At 40.1% G+C, this 22849-nt stretch overlaps 1 protein-coding gene across 1 annotated transcript in view; it reads left to right on the top strand.

Annotated features, from left to right (window-relative positions):
- The window catches only part of MICALCL (MICAL C-terminal like), a 56702-nt gene that overhangs the window by 7022 nt on the left and 26831 nt on the right, over positions 1-22849 (top strand). Inside the window, exons 5-7 of the mRNA XM_039240907.1 lie at positions 14419-14562; positions 16092-16207; positions 21087-21176. Of these exons, the coding sequence (XP_039096838.1) occupies positions 14419-14562; positions 16092-16207; positions 21087-21176 (350 nt within the window). The remainder of the gene's footprint in view (positions 1-14418; positions 14563-16091; positions 16208-21086; positions 21177-22849) is intronic.

Raw genomic sequence — 22849 nt, 5'->3', positions numbered from 1 at the left:
CTTTTTTTGCTGGATCTCTGTCTGGCTTGGGAATCAGAGTGATGCTGGCTTCATAAAATGAGTCCGGGAGTTTTCCTTCGACTTCTATTTTTTGGAATAGCTTGAGAAGAATTGGGATTAATTCTGTTTTAAATGTCTGGTAGAATTCCCCAGGGAAGCCATCAGGTCCAGGGCTCTTATTTCTTGGGAGATTTTTGATCACTGATTGAATTTCTTCACTCGTTATGGGTCTGTTCAGGTTTTCTATTTCTTCCCGTGTGAATTTTGGTAGTGAGTGTGTGTTTAGGAATTTGTCCATTTCTTCTAAGTTGTCCAATTTGTTGGCATATAATTTTTCATAGTATTCCCTGATACACCCTGGTCTTATTCTTGATGACAGATGTTATCATCAGCCTCTTAGGCATTCTTGCAGACAGAATGCATGCATACAAGAGCAAATTTATAAATTCATTATTTCTTTCTTTCTTACATTAAGGTAGTATGTTCGCATATTGTACACATTTTTTATTATGCTTTTAATTTTATTTTAGAGATCATTGCATATTAGCACATAGAGAGCTTTCTCCTTTGTTTAAAAGCTATAAAGGATTTCATGGTATAGATGTGGATTTAGGTAGCCAGTCCCCTGTGGTGGAAAGTTTATTGCAGATCTTTTGCTACTGCCAACAGTGCTGTAATAATTGACTGAGAACTTGGGCCATCTGGCATATGTGGAAGTAGTCGAGGTAGAAATGCTGGAACAAAGGATATGTGACTCAAGGATTTTAATCGATATTGCCAAATCATCCACCATCAGCGTGGTGCCGGTTAGGCAAAATGTGAATGTGGTGTTTACACTCCTGCACTAACAATTGGGCTACCCATGTTTTTTTTAATCTTTACCAATCTGATAGGTGATTGAGTATCTTTTCAAGTTACAGAGTCACTTGTATTTCCTCTGTGAGCTATTATCTCCTCTACCCAGGTTTCTGTTGCATTGTTGGTATTTTTCTTAATGATATGAAGGGACTCTATTAAAAGGGAGATTTATCCCTTTTGTTTTGAAAGGAGTTACACGTATTTTTTCACGCTTCTTGTTTGTGTTTGTTTATGGTGCGTCTTGTCCTATAAAATTTTTATTTTTATATAGTCATTATGAGAAGTTTTTCATTTTATGATTCCTAGCCTTTATATAATAGTTCAGAAAGCCCTTCTTCCAAGTTTAGGAAAAGAATTTTCTTACAGTTTCTTTTAGGTTTTTGTGTTGGTTTGTTTGTTTAACTTTTTTACATTTAAATATCTGTTTGAAGAAACTATTCTAATATAAAATGTGAGGTATGGATCCAGCCCTGTTTTTGTTTTGTTTTGTCTTAAGCTGTCTCCCTGGCTATTCTAAAATAATTTAGTGACTAATCCATTTTATGTGAAATGATGTATTTGTCATGTATCAAATTCCTGTACTTGGATTGATTTCCCTATGTACCCGTACCACACTGTTTTAATTATTTTATTTTATATATTTATACCTTGTTAAATTTATGTATGTACTATCAGATAGGAACAGTATTCCATGATTGATTGTCTCTTTCAAAAAATTTCCTGGCTCTCCTTCCTTGTTTGATAGTCTATATGAATTTAGCTTCAGCTTGCTTATATAGCAAAAAAGATCCTATGAGTATTTTTATGGGATTAAGTTTGCAAACTAACTTGGCAATAATTCACAACCTTATGTTTTATGACACCTCCCCCAGAATATTTTAAGCTTTACATCATACAGTTCTTGCATATTTATTAAGTTTATTATAATGTATTCATTTTTATTGCTAATGTAAATCAGATCTTTTTCTGTATCTTTCCACTATTGTTTGTATATTTGAAAGTTATTGACTTCTGTGTAAATACTTTTGTGCCCATCCATTGTGCTTGTAGAAGCTTTCCAGTGGCTTCTCCTGGGTCCTCCCCAAATTTGCAATCCTAACATCTGTAAATAATGATAATTTTACCCCTTGTTTACAAGATGTATACCTCTAATTTATTTTGTTTCTTCAGTTTCTTTGTTTTCTAGACTCTCCAGAACAGTATTGAATAAAAGTAGTGATAATGGTTTCCTTATGACATTCCTAACCTTAATGAAAATGCGCCTCATTAATGAGAATGTTTTCCCATTTAAGCATAATGCTTGCTTCTGGGTTGACTGTGATATTTTTAAACACTTTAAGGAAATTGCCATCTAACCTATTTCTTGAAAGTATTTTAAATCATGAATGTATGTTGAATTTTATCAAATGATACTCAGCACCCTTCAAGATGATTTTATGGTTTTATTTTCTCCATAGTTTGATTAACACTATGAATTATGTAATAGACTCACTGATATTGAACCATCCTTATATTGCTAAAATAAATACCACTTGGGCATGACGTGTTCTTAATATGACTACTCTGTTCTCTTTGCTAGTATTTTCTTTAAGATTTTTGCATCAAATTCATTCAGAAGATTGGCTTGTAGTTCATTTATTTCCACATTTATATGACTTTTGTATATGCTGATGACAATAGGTAGGGGTCAATGTGTTTTCCTGATTTATTTATCATGGAGAGCCCTTTCACTAGGAAGAAGTAAGAATTCCTTGGTTTGGAACAGAATATTCACTAGGAAATGGTAAGAGTTCCTTGGGTTGGAACAGAATGAGAAGGTAGAGAATGGAATTAGGTTAAGGCTGACCAGCCTTGGAAATAATGCCTGGGCCCATCTCATGGAAGAGCTTCATCTTTCTCTCAGGTGTTCTTAGGTTAATATCCTAAGGCTGTAAAGATTTTCCCTACCCTATCAGATTAATTTCATTTTATTAGTTTTTCAATTTATTTATTAATGAAGAAATTTATTATTTCCTTTGTTTCCCTGCCCAGCCCACCAGTCACACACACACACACAAACACACACACACACATTGACATTGCTGTCTCCACATTTAACCTGTTTTGGTATGCTTCCATGCAATGGATGGAGAAAACCATATTATAGTTGAAAATGAGAAACTTTCAAAATGTATTCAAGTGGACATACTTCAAATTTATGATCACTTCTGTAAATCGGCTGAAATTTAATTTTTCTTTTCAACAAAACTTTCGGGGTTTATTAATAGTATACATAAACTTCTCAGGGTCTTTACATTACTTAGGGGCATAAACTGATTTCAAGCACTTCCCAGTGCCGATTTTATACAATTTTGAATGCAAATTATCATTCTTGTATATAATTAAACTACCCTGAGAACCTCTTTTTTCTTTTTTTAATTAAATCTTTATTGCAGAATAAAATACATACATTGAAGTACACAAACATTAAGTACACAACTAATGAATTTTTCCAAGGTGCACATTTGCTCAAATACCTCTGAGATTAAGATCTAGAAAATCACCAGCACTCAGAAGCCTCAGTTATGCTTTTTCCCACATACATGTGACACCCAACAAAAGTGCTTGCCATCTGACTTCTATCATCTTGGATTGCTTCTGCAGTTTTTTGACTTTATAAACATTGAATCATTCAGCATTGTGGTGGGCAGAATTCTCAGAGCACGCCATGCTTTCTGCCCTGTAGATCTCATCTTCTTGACTATGGTGGGAATGTGAATATGATGGACCTCACGCCTGTGATTAGATTACCAGAGTTTGCAAATGTCATTAAGTTCTAAATCAATTGACTTTGGGTTAATCAAAAGGGAGATTTTCCGGGGTAGGCCTAACCTAATTGGGGTAGCCCTTAACAAGGAGGGGGTCTTCCTGAAACTCACAGGGTGAGAAAGGTAGGATCCTCTGGTCTGGAAAAAGTCAACCATCATACTATGGGAGGCCTTATGGACAGCGGGCCTTCTAGAGTGAAGATGGACCTCCAGCTGACAGCCAGCGAGAAAACGGGCCCCATCTCCTATGAACACCAGGAATTAAATTCTGCCAACAACCTGAATGAGCGGGGAGAGAACTCTGAGCTGCAGATGAGACCCCAGCATGGCAGACCTCTCAATCGCAGCTTTGTGAGGCACCAAACAGTTCGAGCATCCAGTTGAGCCGTGCCTGCCTGCGCTTTTGACCTATACAACTGTGAGACAATAAATGGGTATCGTCATAGGTGCTGAATCTGAGTTCATTGCTTCCACAACAACAGAAAATACAAGTATGTATTGTGTCTGGCTTCTTCCGTTAAACATTATTGGCGGGGGGTAGGGATCGATATCGTTGTAGGCAGCAGTGGTTCATTCTTGACATTGCTACCTTTTATTCCCTTGTGTGAATATGCCACAATTGAAGCTGGACATTTAGGTGTTCTCAGTTGCTTTTACTGTGAGTAGTGCTGCTTTAAGCATTCTTATACCTATCACTTCTGCAGGCTATTGTCAAAGATAAAGCCAGATGAGGGGCGCCTGGGTGGCTTTTTCTGTTGAGCGTCCGACTTTCGCTTAGGTCATGATCTCGTGGTTCGTGGGTTCGAGCCCCGCATCGGGCTCTGTGCTGACTGCCAGCTCAGAGCCTGGAGCCTGTTTCAGTCTGTAACTCCCTCTCTCTCTCTGACCCTCCCCTGCTCACGCTGTCTCTCTCTCTCTCTCCTAGAAATAAATAAAAACATTTTAATAAAAAAAAAAAAAAAAAAGATAAAGCCAGATGAAATGAAAAGTGTTAGGGACAGATTTTAACTGATAATATACTATTGCAACAGAAGAGAGAGTCCAGAATGAGCTGAACTCACCTTTGAATTTTACAGAGGTGACTGGGTGTTTTAAAGGGAGATTGAGGGAACAGGGAGGGGCTGAGCAGAGGCTCCGGTAGAGTCAAGGAAGTCAATAATTACAAAGAATTACAAAGGTTTGGTCCACATAAATGCTGAATAGGCTAGTTGTGTGTGTTAGCCAGCAATTATTGAAGTTAGGATTCTATCTTCCCATAAAGATTGGGAGGTGGAGGTCTTATCCTTCCTGATGATTACCTTTCAGAGGACTGGCTTTCAGGTTCTTGAGAAAGACATTCTTTTTTTTTTTTTTTTAATGTTTTATTTATTTCTGAGAGAGAGAGAGAGAGAGAGAGAGAGACAGCGTGAGCATGGGAGGGTCAGAGAGAGAGGGAGATACAGAATCTGAAACAGGCTCCAGGCTCTGAGCTGGCAGCATAGAGCTCAACACGGGGCTTGAACTCACGAGCTGTGAGATCATGACCTGAGCTGAACGAAGCTGGACGCTTAACCAACTGAGCCACCCAGGCGCCCTGAGAAAGACATTCTTGAGTGGTAGGAGATTCATATCCATCTCAAAGGGACTGAGGAAGGATTTTCATTTTAAGCCCTTTTTAGTAGCTGCTGTAAGAAAGGGCCCTATCAGCAGGCATTGACTAGAACAAATACTAAATTCCTTTGTCAGTCAGCCTTGAGTTTTCTCAGGTAGGTACTGTAAGAAGGTCTAAGGTTATCCTTGGGATGTGATCTTGAACTGTTAGAAACTGTTAGTGTTCAAGTCTTTTCACATAGGAATAAGTAGCTGGGCTAAATAATTTATGTTGAGAATCTATAGTTTTTATAGACTATAAAAGGGTGAGGTCTAGCCAAGAAGGTGGCTCCAAGGAGCTTGTCTGAAGTTTGTTCAAAGAGAGAAGCTTTATCAGGGAACACCTCGGAGTGGACTTGATGCCTGGTAGGGGAGACATGTACATGGTTTGCTTTAGTAGAATCTGTCAGGCAGCTTTCCAAAGTGGTTGTACCAGTGTTTATACATTCCAGTAGGAAATGAGAGCTACCCTTGACCTACGTCCTTGCCAACACTTGACAGTCTCAGTTTTGGTCTGTGTTTTGCTGTCACCATGTTTATGAAAGGATCTCATTGTTTTAATTTGCATTTACCTGATAATGATGTTGGATTAATTTTGACATGTTTATTCAGATATTCTCTCTCTCTCTCTCTCTTTATAAGTTCATTTATTTATTTTGAGAGAGAGCACGTGAGCAGGGGAGAAGCAGAGAGAGAGGGAGAGAGAGAGTCCCAAGCAGGTTCTCTGCTGACCCCAACACGGGGCTCAGTCTCACAAACTGAGATCATGACCTGAGCAGAAATCAAGAGTTGGGCAGTTAACTGACTGAGCCACCCAGGTGCCCCTTATTCAGATATTCTCTTGTATGAAATCTCTATTCAAACCTCTTTGCCCATACTTATTGAGTAGACGGCCCTTTCCTTATTGAGTTGTAATGTGTATAGATTCTGGATATAAGTCCTCTGTCAGATAGACGTGTGATGAGTATCTTCTCCATTCTTAGGCTCACTTTCTCACTCTTAATGGTGTCTATTAATAAACAGAAGTATTTATTTTAATGAAACCAAATTTATCAATAGTTTCCTTTATTGTGGTTGGTTTTTGCATCCTGTTGATGAAACCTTTCCCTACTCTGAAGTCATAAAGATGTTCTACTTTCTAGAACTGTGCCATCCAGTATGGCAGCCACTATTTCACACTTAAGTTATGGCTAGTATGAATGAGGAACGGCACTTTTAATTTTATTTCATGTTAATAAATTTAAATTTAAAAACTGGATTGATGTAAAATATTCTATTAAACACAACTTTTTGCTTTTTGAATTACATTTTACATTAACCATTAAAATTTTATCACCTGAACAGGAATGTTCTATAAGTATAAAACATGTACCAGATTCCAAAGACTTAGTATGAATGAAATAATGTAAAATATCTCAGTAATTTGTATATTGACCACATTTTGAAGCAATAATATTTTTGAAATTTGGGGCTACATAGCATACATGATTAAGACTAATTGCATCTGTTTCTTTTCACATTTTTTAATGTGGCTATTGGAAAATTTTAAGTTACACGTGTGGCTCCTATTATATTTGTTTTGGACAACAGTTTACAAGTTTTATTCTTCTAAAATTCTTCTCTACAATTTAGTGTACTACCAAACTCAGATAGATATTTGTGTATTCTATGAGATAGAGTGAAGGTTTATTGTTTTTTTCTTGTTTTTCTTGATTCAGAAGCATTTATTTAAAAAGCACATTCTTCCCTCCCCCTCCCCCCCATTTCATTGCTTTGACTTCTGTCATAAATTAGGCAGGTCTGTTTCCGGCCCTTCTATCCTGTTCCACTGGCCAATTCGTCCTTGCACCTGAGTCAGTAAGTGGTTTTATAAGAAGTGTTCAGAGTCTGGGATAGACCCTCCACTTTGTTCTTCTTCAAGACTGTCTTGGCTATTCTTGGCCTTATGTATTTCCATGTGACTTACAGAATCAATTAATTACTTTCCACAAACATATTTTCCAAACATTTGATTGGGATCACATTCAATCTATAGATAAATTTGGAGAGAATTAACATCTTTGTGTGTAGTCTTCAAAGCCATGGTCATGACATATATATTCCTGAGGTATTCTTCAATTTCTGCCCATGTTTTGTGATTGTAGAGATCTTGCACAATTTTCATTAGATACATTCCCTAGTATTCAAATTTTTGGTGCAGTTATAAATGATACAGTCTTTAACCGATTCATTTACAGATATTTGGTAGCTTTAGAATATTGAGTCTCCCAATCTAAGAATATGCAGTAGTCCTCTATTTAGCCAAAGTTCCTAAAATTCTAGGTATATATCCTTCATCAGATACATATTTGCAAATATTGTTTCCTAGTTGATGGATTATCTTTTTATTATCATCACAATATCTTCCAAAGAAGCTTTTAGTTTGATGAAATCACATTTATTAATTCTTTTATAATTTGAGTAATATTTAAGAAATCGTTGCTAAACCTAAAGTCACTGAGAATTTCTCCTGTGTTTTTTTTTTTTTTTTAATATTTTTATTTATTTCTAGGAGAGAGAGACAGCATGAGCAGGGGAGGGTCAGAGAGAGAGGGAGTCACAGACTGAAACAGGCTCCAGGCTCTGAGCTGGCAGTCAGCACAGAGCCCGACGCGGGGCCCGAACCCACGAACCGCGAGATCATGACCCAAGCGAAAGCCGGACGCTTAACCGACTAAGCCACCCAGGCGTCCCTCCTGTGTTTTTTCCTGGAAGCTTTATAGTTTTTAGCTTTCAGACTTAGATCTGTAATCCAATTCTAATTAATTTTTTATAGTGACTTGAAGTCAAGTTTTTTGGCCTATAGATACCCAGATGTCAGCACCACTTGTTACAAAGACTATTCTTTCCCTCACTGAGTTATTCTGGCATCTTTACAGAGAAACCATTGACTATATATGTGTAGGTATCTCTCTGTACTCTTTAATCTGTCCAGTGATGCACATGTTTAGCCTTACACTAATAGCATGCGCTACTGGGTACTGTAGCTTCAGAGTCAGCCTTGAAAACAGGTAGTGGGAGTCTTCCAATTTTGTTCTTAAAAATTATTTTGGCCACTCTAGGTTTTTTTGTGTTTCCATATAAATTTTAGAATGAGCTTATCAGTTTCTACCCAGTAAGCCTGCTAGAATTTTGACTGGGATTGTTTTCCATTTATAAATCAATTTGGGAAGAATTGACAATACTGAGTCTTTCTGTCTGTGAAAATGGAATCTCTCTCAGTGTACCTAGGTTTTCCTTAATTTCTCTTAGAAAGGGTTATTAGTTTGCAATGTGTAGTTCTGCATATATTTTATTAAATGTATCCCTTCAGGAATGGCTTTGTTAATTTTTACTTTCAGTTGGCCATTGTTGATATATAGAAACACAGTTGGCTTTTTTATATTGTCCTTGCTAAACTCACTTATTATTTGAGGAGCTTTTTTATGGGACTTTCTATATAAATAATCATGTTGTCTATAAATACAGTTTGACGTCTTCCTTTCCAGTTTGTATACCTTTTATTTAAATTTCTTGCCTTATTTTTCTGCCTGGGACTGCCTATGCAATGCTAACTAGAAATGTTAACAATGTGCGTCATTGGCTTTCCCCCCAATAAGAGGGATTATATTTCATTGCTGACTATATTATTTGCTGTAGATTTTTAAGATAGGTGCTTTTTATTAGAAAACATTCCTTCTACCTTTAGCTTACTATGACTTTTTATCATGAATAATGGATAAATGTAATCAAATGCTTTTTTACATCTATTGAGACAAAAGTGTTTTTCGTTTTACTTTAATCAATAATGTGCTGAATTACATCGACTCATTTTTTTTAACGTTTGTTTATTGTGAGGGGGGTGGAGGGAGAGAGAAAGAGACTCCCAAGAAGGCTCTGCACTGTCAGCACAGAGCCCAGCTCGGTGCTAGATCTCATGAACCTGTGAGATCATGACCTGAACCAAAATCAAGAGTCGAACATTTAACTGGCTGAAACATACAGGTGCCCCATCGATTGACTTTGTTATAGAGATTTGAAATGTCACATCATTATTGTGTTCTTGGAGTAAACTCAACTCGGTCATAATGTTTTATGTATTTTTCTGTATCACTATATTGGATTTGCTAACTGTTTTTAGTAGTTTCGCAGCCACGTTCATGAGAATTATTGGTCTGAAGTCTTCCTTTCTTGCAACATCCTTGTCAGGTTTTGGATTTTATCCTAGCCTTATAACACAAGTTGGGAAATATTCTATCTTTTTCTATTCTCTGTAAGAGGGTTTGTGGGCTGTTGTTGTTTGTTTGTTTGTTTTTTAACACTGGTGTTATTTGTTCTTTAAACATTTGAGCACAAGTCAAGTCATCTCACTTAGCACTTTCTTTGTAGGGTGGTTTTTAACTGTATTTAGCTTCTTTGATATGTAAATATTCAGCTTTTCTATTTCTTCTTATGTCAGTTCTGGTAAGTCATGTTTTTCAATGAATTTTTCCAATTTATCTAAATTTTCAAGTTTATTATCATAAGATTTTTGTATAATAGCTTCCTTGAATACTCTGTAGGACTTTTCATCCTCAATATTGGTTATTTGTGGATTCTTTCTCCTTTTTCTTAATCATTCTTCTTAGAAATCATCAATGTTATGTCTTTTTAAAGAACCTATTTTTTGCTTCATTAATTTTCTATTTTATTTCTATTGTCTCATGATCCATTCTTACCTTGATTATTTTCTTTCTTGTAGTTTCTTTAGGTTCAGTCAGTGGTTCTTTTCCTATCTTCTTGAAATAGATCATAGGACATTAATTCTCAACTTTTCTTTTGCACAGTGTGTACATTTAAAGCTCTAAATTTCCCTCAAATCACTACTTCAGCTACATCCTAGTTTATGTTGTTATGCCATATTCTTATCCCATCAGCTTACATTTACTTTTATTTCTTCTTTGATCTGGAGGTTCTCAGAAAAGTTCTAATCATGTTGAGATTTTATAGTTCTATTTCGTAATATTGATTTTTAGCTTAATCTCACTATTGTCAAAAGACATATGTTGTATGACCTTAGTCCTTTGAAATTTGTTGATACTTTCTATGTTCACCAACCCAGGAGCTCCCTGAACCCTGTACTGTAGAGATTTTTATGGAGGCTTTGTCACATAGGCGTGATTGATTATTAATTTATTTTCCAGCCCCTTCCCTATCTCTGGAGGATCACGGGTAGGACTGTAAGTTCCAAGCTCTGGTCACAGCTTGGACTCTCTAATGATCAGCCATCTTCCAGGAGCTTACCAAGAGCCACCTCAATAGAATAAAAGGTGTTTCTATCACCAGAAGTTTCAAGGGACTTAGAAACTACTCAGGAATGACAGGGTTTCAGGAGCTCTGCATCAGGAACTGGAGTCAAAGAACAAATATTGGTGAAATGGGGGACAGAGACTAAATTATGTATTTCTTCCTATCTCACACTATCCTACATTAAATAGCTGATAATCTTTTAAGGAAGTTAAAGACCTAAAAGGTAATTATTTTAAATTTACCATTCCAGTAATGGCTCTTCATAGAGCCGTCCTGAGACATTCATGGCTCTTCATTCCAAGTGCTATATTCCTTCTGCTACAGAACTTCTTTTAACATCTTTTAATATGCATATCTTCTAACAACAAATTATCCTGGCTTTTTCCTAAAAAAAAAGGAAAAAAGCCTTTAGTTTTTCTTTATTTTGAATGGATCATTTCACTGGATATAGAATTACAAATTGATAGACTTTTCTTTCAACATTTAAATGATGTTTCATTGTCTCTTGGTTTATTTAGGTTCCGATGAGATGTCCATGGACATTCTTGTCTTAGTTTCTCTGTGTGTAATATATCATTTTTCTCTGTCTGCTTTTAAGATTCTTTCTGTATCTCTGGTTTTCAGCAATTTTATTATCATGAGGCTTGCTATGATTTTCTTTATGTTTACCCTGCTTATGGTTTATTGAGCTTCTTGGAACTGTGGATTTATGACTTGCATTAAATTTGTGTGTTTTTCAGCAATATTACACCAATGACTTTTTTCGTTTCTCCCCCTATCTCCTTCTGGCACTCCATCCGTATGTATTTTAGACCCCTTAATATTATCTCACAGATCACTAAGGTTCTGCTCAGTTTTTCAATTTTTCTGTTTTTATTCTGTGTTTCATTTTGGATAGTTTCTATTGCTGTCATTTAATTTCACCATTTTCCTCTGCAATATTTACTCTTCTATTAAGCTAATCTAGTAAAAACTTTCATTCCATATTTTGTATTTTTCATCTTTTTAAAAAAAGTTTATTTGAGACAGAGACAGAGAGAGAGAGAGAGAGAGCACAGGTGGGGGAGGAGCGGAGAGATGGGGGGACAGAGGATCTGAAGCAGGCTCTGTGCTGGCAGCAGAGAGCCCAGTGTGACCCTCGAAATCACAAACCATGAGGTCATGACCTTAGCCAAGGTCAGACGCTTAACCACCTGAGCAACCCAGGCACCCTGTATTTTTCATCTTTATAGGTTCCATTTGGTTCTCTTTTTTTTTTTTTTTTTTTACCTCTTCATTCTATTCATGCTATCTTTTTAAATTCTTAGGCACATTTTTTTAAATTCATTAGACTTTTATTCTCTAATCCCTAGTTTTGATAATTATCGCTAAATGAAATATGTTTAAATTCAAGAGAATGTATACATTATTTACATCATGTACTTAAAAAATAAGGCAAGCTCATTGCTTCTTTTGTTGTTGTTTGTTTTCTTTTTCTGTTGCTCTATTTTTTTCTTTCAGAGTTTATTGTCAAGTCAGTTTCCATATTAACACCCAATGCTCATCCCAACAAGTACCCTCCTCCATGCCCATCACCCCTCTTCCCCTCTCCCCCACCCCTATCAGCCCTCAGTTTGTTCTCAGTATTCAAGAGTCTCTCATGGTTTGCCTCCCTTTCTCCCCAGACTATGTTTTCCCCTTCTCCTTCCCCATGTCCTCTGTTAAGTTTCCCCTGTTCCACTTGCAAGTGAAAACATATGGTATCTGTGTTTCTCTGCCTGACTTATTTCTCTCAGCATTAACACTCTCGAGTTCTCTCCACGTTGCTCCATATGGTCAGATTTCATTTTTTCTCATTGCCATGTAGTATTCCACTGTATAGATAAACCACATCTTCTTGATCTATTCGTCACTTGATGGACATTTAGGCTCTTTCCATGATTTGGCTATTGTTGAAAGTGGTGCTATGAACATTGGAGTGCATGTGCCTTGGGCACATTTTAAATTGCTGTTTTTAAATCCTTGTCTGCTAATTCTATTTATTGCTGAGTCCACTTTTGTTAACTGATTTTTCTCTTGATGATCAGCTCATTGTCCTGCTCTTTTGTGTAACTAGTATGCTTCCTGGCTGCTAGATACTGTGACTATCACATTGAAGGGTGTCTAGACTTTGTTTCTTAAAGAATGTTAAATAGGCAGTAAAAATATTTGACAGACAGTAGTGTAACTTGAAGAGCAATTTGTTTCTTTCAGGGTTGTTTTTTTAAGCTTATTTGGGTGAGTTTATAATAACCTTTACTCTAGGGCTAATTTATCCCTGTTACTAAAGTATGACTCTTCTGTGGCCTCTGCTCTAATGCCCCCAAAGTTTGTTCTGCCCTAGCTGGGTGGAACTTGACTATTTCTCAATCCTGTAAAAAGCTTTAGAGATTATTTAGCCTATAATTCCCAGCAGTTATTGGCCCAACCTCCCGCAGTTTCTCTCTATGCATCTAAAGTTTATTTTTAAGCATAGACTCAAAGGGACTTCTGTGTTTATTCCCGAAGTGCCTTTTCTGCATAGCTCTCTCCTCTATGGTTGTCTCCCACACACATTCCAGCTGCCTCCACTCACTCAAGCTCTGGTCTCTGTCTTTTCAACTCAGTGACCTGCTATGCCCTGTTCAGGCTCTTCCTACCTGCACTGTGGTCTGGAAAGTGCCTCTAGGCAGGCAGCTGGTGTGATTGTAGGACTTGATTTGCTTCTGTTCTTACCTTTATCCCAGTCTTTTGCTGCCTGTTGTCCAATGTCTAGAAACAGCTGCTGCCTATATCTTGTCCCGACTTCCAGCGCTTTGCGGTAGGAGATCAATCTCAGAATCAGCCACTCCATCATAGCCAGAGTGGAGCGATGCTGCCGGGTTTTGTTAACTTTGCTATTGAAAAGTAAACTCCTGGAGTCAGTGGTTCCATGGTAGAAGAGGAGAAAGGGGAAGGGATTTAGAGGCAACTACATAACTTTTTAAAAATGTTTGTTTATTTTGAGAGAGAGAGAGAGAGAGAGAGTTAGTTTCTTGACCGTCATTATGAGTATGTAAATCCCTGGAGGGGAAGGAGCTCATTTCTTTAGTCTTGGTATATCCAGCCATGTAGCTTAGCACTGTCTCTGCATAGTACCATGTTTATTGGTTCTGTAAAACTTAGCTGTGAGTTGACTATGTCATGGATAACATATGGCTTACTCCTCCTCACTTAATAATAAACATGTATTGAGCATCTATTATGAACCAGGTCCTACAGTCGGAATAGAGTTGTCCAGAAGATTGAGTCCTATTTCCTGGCTTTGGGAGCTGAGCCGAGTGGAGTCAGTGAAGCAGACAGGCACTTTGTAGTACAGGGCGATGAATGCTTTGATAGGCATATGCCCAGAGGACTGTAACTGCACACAGGGAGGAAGCTAGCCCTGTTGCGAGGAGCAGAGGCAACCATATACCGTTACATAACATTTGCCAGAAGTTTAAGAAATGCATTACATTTAGAAATATTTTCCAAAGTTACATAGAGGGAGGGAGGCAAACCATAAGAGTCTCTTAAAGACTGAGAACAAACTGAGGCTTGATGGGGTTGGGGGAGAGGGGAAGGGGGGTGATGGGCATGGGGGAGGGCACTTGTTTGGATGAGCACTGGGTGTTGTATGGAAACCAATTTGACAATAAACTATATTTTAAAAATATAGTTTCCTCTCAATTTCAAAATAAAACCCAGTGGCACTATTACATTTGGTTTTGAACGTTTCTACTTTAGGCTACTATGCTTCTGTAAAATGAAGGTGAATTTGGCAGCTTTGTCAATATTGCAGTATTGTTGATTTGGATCAATGATCGAGATGTGGCAGTTACTGTCACTACTGATGATGATGACAAGATTTATTTAGGCACCACCAGTGAACCAGTTGCCGTGTCAGGCTCTTTTCAGCCTTTAACCATCCACTACAGTTCTGCACGTTAGAAGTTGTGAGCTCCAGAAGCTCAGGGAGGTAAAGTTAGGTCCTCGGGCTCACACACTCAAAAGTGAATACTCCATGACTATGTTACTCAGTGGTAATTTAGTAGCTAGAAAGAGGACAATCTGAGCTCACCACTAACTGTGCCTCCTTCCGTGACTATGCTGTCTTCTGAAGCTCTTTTCACCTGAGCTCTCCCATCTGCCAAACTCAAGTGGAAAACAGTTAACTCCTTCCCGGGAGAGCCTGTGCTGGTACATAGATGGTTTGCATTATTTTGCTTTGAATAACTGCATATGCAAATATGCCCCTGGAGGTTAAAATTTCCCTTGTTTTTGTTTTTGTTTTTTTTTTTAACTGGGCCTCTTCCACTGGGGTAATTAGTTGAAAATTGTGGGGATGAAATGACAGGCCAGAGAGAATGTTAGTCACACGGAATCGCTTCTTCTTCCCCCTCCCCACCCAACACATATTTCTATTCAGATACAAGCTGCCACCACAAAAGATTCCTCCATTTCCCAACATGGAGTCCTCGCTGGTTCTGATAGTCGGGGTCCAGGGTGGGTTCATCCAGACGTTACTCGTTAACTCTGCATCAGGATGATGTTCAGGGGCAGATGTTCTTGCTGAGAAGAATAAAAGCCTCCTGTGGCACCTGGAAGACTTCACCCCACATGGTCCCCAGCCAGATCACAAAGAGATCCTAGCGCCCATGGGCCCTTTGCTGCTTCTAACCATCCACCTCTTGTTCAGAGATTGGCGTATCTCCTCGCCTTCCACTCTCCCGTGGGCCCTGCATTGTTGAGCCCTCCCTATCTTACAGTCCCTTTCCTGGCATTTGAATCATCACTTCGATGATGTGATAATATCTGCAAGTTGGGAAAATAAAAGTGGCATTTGTTTAGCCATAATTAATGAAATATTTATGTTGCATGAGACTATGTGATAAAACCTTAGGCTTAGAGTCCTTTTGCTTCTGATTACATTTGGGATTTTTTTTTTCTATGACCAGACATTCTGACGCCAGCTCTTTTACATTGAGCAGATGTCATGTAGTAAAAATGGGTGCCAGATGCTGTGAGCCACAGAAGGGCGATTTGTTTAAGAGCTGGCTCCGACTTTTTTGCATTCAATTACTCTGCAGAACGAACCTTACACGAGCATTTAGGTAACTCAGCTAACTTCAGACAAGGATTTTAATAATAGATTTCATCTCTAAATGCATTCTCAGCAACACACCATATAAATGGTGTTTAAGGAATTAATTGATTTCTGCATAATACCTTTTCTTTTTAATATGAAAGAGCTGCAAAGCTCTTGGCAGGGACCCAGAAATGTAATTAACGTGGAGGGCCAAATTTCCAGTTGCCCTTAGGTACTGCCTCCTCCTGCTCACGGCAGGTGCACTGAGTGAGGGAAGGGCAGAGAGGAAGGGGATGAGGGGAAGAAGGGAGGAGGGAGAAGCAGCTTTGGGTCTGGAAGCAGAAAAGAAGCGGAGAGTTCAGTGAGTTCTTCTGTTCCCGTTTCAGGTCCCAAACACATCCCTCTCCGAGTGCAGGTGACGGAGGCTGCCTCTTCTACCTCTTCCACCAGCTCCTCCTCTGGAGATGAAGATTTTCATCCCCAGCCTTCGTTGCAGCCAAAGGTAACACCACTTGGCAAACTAAAAAGGGCCTTGGCTTATGGGAGCCATTCACCATGCCGATTCCAGACCCCATGTGGGCCCCAGCTGCAGTGGTTGCGTTGGAGGATCGCGTTTCATTGCATCTGACAGCAACCGCTCTTTACCTGCAACACCCTGAGAATTATCTTTTTTTTTTTTTTAACTTTTAGAAGCTTGCCTTTCTTCGAGACTCCAGCTGGCAGGAAAAAAAAAACCAGACATATTTACTTAAAATCATTTGGTGACTGCAGCTCTTAAAGTGGGTTTAATATGTGGTCCAACAAGCAAACCATCGAAAAAATTACAACAAGCAGATGCATATTTCCCTGGGGGAAACACAGCTTCGTTGAAGAAGCACTAGAGGCAGATTGCATGGAAAATGTTATGTTTATTCTCATCAGAAATAGGAAACGGACCATGCAGATGCACGTAGATCCGGATCTCCAAGGGTCCCTGATGTGGAAGGGGCTAGCTGCGTGCTGGCCGGGGACATGGCCCTTCTTCTCTTTGCTTAAGGAAGAGTTCTGGGAAACAACTCCCATGCCCATAGATTTAGAGGCACAAACATGGTTGTGTGTCCTTCAGTGTGTCTGTATGTCACGTACATGAAGGCACATCCCACGACCAAGTCTCGCGGTTGTTTTCTTTATCCTCGGGGCCTGGAGCATTTTCACCGGGACTGGTGCATGAATGGCTGGACCAAACACGCTTTCCAGGAGGACAGAGAAGCAGTTCACTGTGCTAACAGTGTTTATTTTTTGGAGCAGTGGGGATCTGAGGAGAAGGGGAGAGAACCACATTTATTTACTCAGACTCAACTTTTCCATATCTGGCATGAGGAGCTTTGGCGCCATCTCAAGTCACTCGGGGTTTCCAGCCCTTCTGTGGCCCAGCTTAGAGCAAGTCAGGAGGGGCGCTGGGACATGGCGTGAGAGGGGTGAGGGGAAGAGAGGGACAAACAGAGGGAAAGAACGTAAGAGGGAGGGAGAAAGGGCATGCGAATGAAAGAGAATATGTATGGGTTTCTCCTTTCTTGGGGCATCTCTGATGAGTTCAGCACTCAACACAAATGAATTTGGTGTGTTATGTTGACTTCCTGGGGTTTCTTTACTGTCCCTCTCTCATCCCTTTAAGCGACCCTGTATTCAAATGAGTAGGAACATTCATCAGCCATTCCGGCGGCCAGTCCAGCACTCACGGAGAATAAGAATGGAATGGTCCAAACACATCAAATAGCAAGATCATGAGATCTAGGGCAAGCCTTGCAAGTAGCTCCTTGTCCTCCTGCTGGCCCAGAACACAGCCTGTCAGCACTTAAGCTTACCCTGTGGAAAGGCTTGCCTGCTTCACCTGGCTTCGGACCACTCTTACATGGAGGGAAGCTGGCCAGAAGGTTCTTTACTCCTTTCCAAGGGCTCACCCTGAAGGAACAAGGGTTTCCTCCCCCCACCCTGGTTTCTTTATCTCTTCTTTCCCGTATAGGTGTGCCCCAGCCACTCGGCACAGAGCCCACGTCAGTTCAAATGAAGCTTTGCACAGGAAACTGGACACGGGATGTGCATAGCCCACCTCTTCCCTTTGCTTAGGCTCTCTCTCCACCTCGCCTCCCAAACCATGCCTGGGCCTGGGAGACAGGGGCGGGCAGCTGGTCCTTGGTCCTGCCAGACCTCTCCTTTTCTCTGTCCTTTGTCTTTCCTTCCTTGTCTTTTGCAAAAATATTTTTAAAGTTTATTTATTTATTTTGAGAGGGGGTGGGAGCGGGAGAGTGGCAGAGAGAAGGGGGAGGAGAGAGAATCCCAAGCAGGCTCTACACTGTCAGCGCAGAGCCTGATGCAGGGCTCGAACCCGCAAACCCGCAAGACCATGACCTGAGCTGAAATAGAGAGTTGGACACTCAACCGACTGACTCCCTTGCCCAGGCACCCTGCCCCGAGCCTCTTTTTCCTTTTCTCTCTGTGCTGTCATTGTCACCACTGAGGATATAAAGACCGTGCCTGGCACATCATAAGGCTATATGAGCATTTGTTAATAAATCATCCTTCTTTTATATGTCAACATCTGTTAATAAAAGTCAGTAATGACTTTCTTTCCTCCTCCAGGTTCTGGGTCACTAACTCTTGATGAAGCAGTAAGGTTTTGGCTCCACTGCTTGGAAAAGTGTTAGGATGCTGTCAAGGCACCCCCCACCCCCACCCCTGCCACCTTAAAATTACATTAAATGGTCTTAGTGTAGGGGGACACTTTGACATTTCTATAAGGCAGGGGTCTTCGATGTGTCTGTACAATATTTGGCATAGGAAAAGCAGTATAGACCAGATGAAAACATGGACATTGGATTCAGGCTCCCTGGGCTTAACTCCCGGCTGTACCAATTACTAATGGTGCCATCTTGGGCAAGTTATTTAACTCCAAGATTTGATTGCCTTATTCGTAATGTAAGTGTAATTTGAGGAATAAGTGAGATGATGTATGTGAAGTAATCAGTATAATATCTGCCACATAGCACTTAGGATGTGCTGGGATTTATTATGTAAATTAATATAATGGAAGCTGAAGAGATATTTGTGAGTCTTTGAGTTAGACAGTATCTAGATGACAACTACCAGTGATCTCTGCCATGCCCCTCCATCCTAACCTTTCCAGAAAAGGCTGCCTAATGGTGAGATTCCCCCATCTCAGTGGCCCAGACCCCCTGTTAAGAGTGATGGATGGTAAATCTGGAAGCTATCTCATAGAAATAGAGATGATCTGATATGGAATAAGTTTGAGTCCTGAGAGCTAAAATTTCCTTCCAAGAGTGAAGAAGATCTTTAGGACTCTAGATCCCAAAGAGAATTCTAGAAAAAGGAAATTTCATCCTGAATGTTTTCACTGATCATCTGTAGACACTCTGAAGCCTCAAAGCTGACTGTCTGAGGAATGTGATGGTCTCCCATACATACCCACGGAATAGGGGACTGAATGACCAGGATTCACGAGGCCCTGGCAATGCACACGCTTTTCAGGCATAATCTCTGACCTCTGTCGTGGACCTGGATTCCTCTGGCAGTATCTGGGGTGGGCCTATTAGGTCTATTCTTCCCTTGTCGGTTTATAATCCCTTTAATGGGCAAACAGTTAGTCCAACCATTTATTGAATTGCCCAGGCACCAGGCTAGCTGTAACAAATTTTTAATTCCATATTTGTTTCTGCAGGCATTAAAAGGAAATCTTTAGCATGCTCTAATCTTCATCTTAATATGTAGAAAGTGGATAAGTATACTCAGAAAAGACAAACTCATAGTAGAACTAGTCCAGTTTAAACATTTACTTTGTGTATATAGGATATACATGTATCTCTATATACTTATATGTGTATATTACATATACATGCACACGTGTATGAAAAATGCGTTGATTTTAGTAAATTATAATCATGCTGATTTATAACATGATAATCAATAATCATGCCACTTAATAATAAAAATCATGGTATTAGTTGAGTACTTATCCAATATCTTTTTCAAGTATTCTACAAAGGGCATGACCGATATTCTCTCAATTAGTTCTTTTTTGTTTATTTGTTTATTTTTGAGAGACAATGTGAGTGGGGAAGGGGAAGAGAGAGAGGGGGAGAGAGAGAGAATCCTGAGCAGGCTCTGTGGTATCAGCCCAGAACCTATAGCGGGGCTCTATCCCATGAACTGTGAGATCATGACCTGAGCAGAAGTCAAGAGTCAGACACTCAACTGACTGAGCCGCCCAGGCACCTCTCTCAATCAATTCTTATAACATCCCTACCAGGTGGGCTCTAAATCATTTCCTTTACTCTGAAGAGGGCACTGAAGTTCAGAAAGTTGTGTGACATGCTGAAACTCTCACAGCTCAGCTGGGATTTGATGCCAGCTTTGCATGGTGCCTGGGCCCAGCATTCAGCCAGTACTCTGATGTTTCTCTAACCAGAAGTGTCTTCTCCGCTTTCCAGTATGTGGAGCTGGCCGCACCGTTACTTTCTCCTTACTCTGGTGTTTAAAAGCTGGAAGTGACATTGTCAAGATCCAGACATCTATTTTCATCCATTGATTTTGAGGGTTCTTGATTTTACAAGCGTAGGCACACACAAAACCCAGTGATATTGACGACATATTTGTACAAGCAAAGTGAAGTAGGAAAGGGAAGTGGTCTTATGCCTACCTCAATCCAAGAAATACTTGTATTTGGATTATTTAGATACCTTCCTCTATTCCCAGGTACAAGTAGGCAATGTAGACCCAACCTAAGGACTTTAAAATTGTTAAATCGTTTTCATGGTGTGTGTGTGTTTGTGTGTGTGTGTGTGTGTGTGTGTGTGTGTGTGTGTGTCTGTGTGTATGTTACCCTCCCTGGCTCATCCCTCTTGGGCCTGTGGTAACATCTGTGTAGAGTATAATTTTTATGTTATTCTTTTCCTCAGGGGAACCAAGTCAACTCTCTATAAAGCCACTGCCCCCTACACATCTACATATACACACTCTCCAACACACACACACACATACACACACACACACACGTACACACACTTCCCAATCTGGCACCTACTAGCCATATGTGGCTATTTAAATTTATTAAAATGAAATGAAATTTAAAATTCAATTTCTTATTCATGCTAGCCTCATTTCAGATGTCCAATAGCCACATGTGGCTAGGGGCTTCCATATTTTAGATAGCACAGACATAGATATTCCATCATTGCTGGGAGTTCTATCAGAACATCATTCTAGAAGCTAAGCAGTGGCTCTAGTGGGAAAAGTAGAAGCTTGTGTCACTATTTTTAAAATTTCAACCCCATTTTTCTCAAATATATTTTTTCTTTTCTATTGGTGTTTTTTTTTTTTTTTTTTAGGAGAGGAAGACACTTAGAAGAAGGAAGCTGAAGAACGCAATAAAACAATTGGTTAAGCAAGAAGAATTGAAAAGACTTCATAAAGCTCAGGTCAGAATACAAACTTGACATGAATGAGTGAGCCTGGGGCCTGGGACCTGGTAATTGGATTGGAAAGCCCTTTGGAAGTCTGTATTTTACTGGGGGAGATGGGCTGGGGAAAAGGTCAGTCTCTCTCTTTTCAATGACCAGATTTGTGGCCATTCTAAAAGTCTTAACTCAATGCCTGGTTGGACTCTGAGGCCTGGAGAGCTGAGGAATTGAGCTGCCCCCCCCCCCACCTCCCCTCAGCTGCCTTTCTATTTGCAAACATGTGTCCTGCAAAGTGAGGCTGGAATGACAGGTGACCCGTGGCCTTGGGACCCATCCCAAGCCCTAATACCACATAGCAGTGACTTAGTTTTGTCTCCTGTGAGGATACAACCTTCCCCTGACTTCCTGACAGTGTCCCTGCTGAACTGACAACTATTAGAAGCTGTCTCTACTCCAAGGTTCGTCAAAATCATGAGCATCTAGCATTCCAATATAGATTCCCTCATTTGATTGTGAGCTCTACACATTCCTGCCCAGGTTGGTCTGCCCACTTCTGTCACAGACAGCCAAGAGAAGCAGAGAGTCAAGCATTCTCCATCTCCCCGAGGACCCCAGACCTTAGCCTTGAAGAACAATGGGGTTTTAGGACAGAAGGGCTTAGAATGACCAATCGTGTTCATGCAGAGTACCCTTATATCTCTTTCTGCCATTACTCTCTCTGGCCATGTAGTCCTGTTGAGGAAGGAAGTCAAATTCCTTTACCCTTCATAGCGACTCATGAGAGAGCCACCCCTGTCACCTAGCGGACATGGAAAATCCCCACAGTCTCTGTCCTCTGTCAACTTCTGAAGCAGGTTTCCTTGAAACACTGTAACTTTCCCTTGGGAGAACAAGGTCGGTCTCTATGGTGCAGATTGGCAGACCCAGCAACCCCCTCCTCACATTCTCCCTCCAGAACCATGACGCCTCTGGAGTTCCCATTTGTTAGCGCTCACAGCAGCCCTTGTTAGTCTTCAAGATTTTCACCCTTGGTTTCCAAAAAACGACCGCTGCCGTAGTCCGCTCAGGTGGCCATAACATCATCACATAAAATACGTGGCTTAAAAAACAGGAATGTATTTCTCATAATTCTGAAGTCCAAAAGCCCAAGATGAAGGTACCTTCAGGACTGTTTTTTTTGTGTAGCCTCTCTTCCTGGCCTGGAGACAGCTGCCTTCCTTCTGCACCCAGACAGAGTCACTGCCTCTTCCCATAAGGTCACCAGTGCTAACTGCATTAGGGGCCTTATGACCTCATTTGACCTTAATTACTTATTTAAAGGAATACAGTCACATTGGGGTTAGGGCTTCAGGATATGAATGTGGGGGTGGGGGTGGAGGTCACAATTGAGTCTGTAACAACCACAAAGCCAGAGATGCACTAAAGTCAGTTCTGAAGTCATTTAAATGCTTCCCGTCCGTTCGCGATTCTATGCCATGCCATCAAGAGATGAATTTTTAAACATATAATTGTCTTTAAGAGAGGCAGGGGGCACAAAATCACAGGAGTGTTATACAGAGTTCCTGTCTACTTTGATTTTAGGTTAGACACTGGCACTTGAACACCCTTAGTGGGGTCAGGTGGGTGCTTGGGCCCGATCCCCACTCGCGCCTCTTCACAGGCTCCGAGGCCCTTCAGAGATTGTACTCTGA

This window comes from Hyaena hyaena, unplaced genomic scaffold, assembly GCF_003009895.1.
Source record: "Hyaena hyaena isolate Hyena2069 unplaced genomic scaffold, ASM300989v1 scaffold_183, whole genome shotgun sequence".
Classification (NCBI taxonomy): domain Eukaryota; kingdom Metazoa; phylum Chordata; class Mammalia; order Carnivora; family Hyaenidae; genus Hyaena; species Hyaena hyaena.
This window is presented reverse-complemented; position numbering and strand designations above follow the sequence as displayed.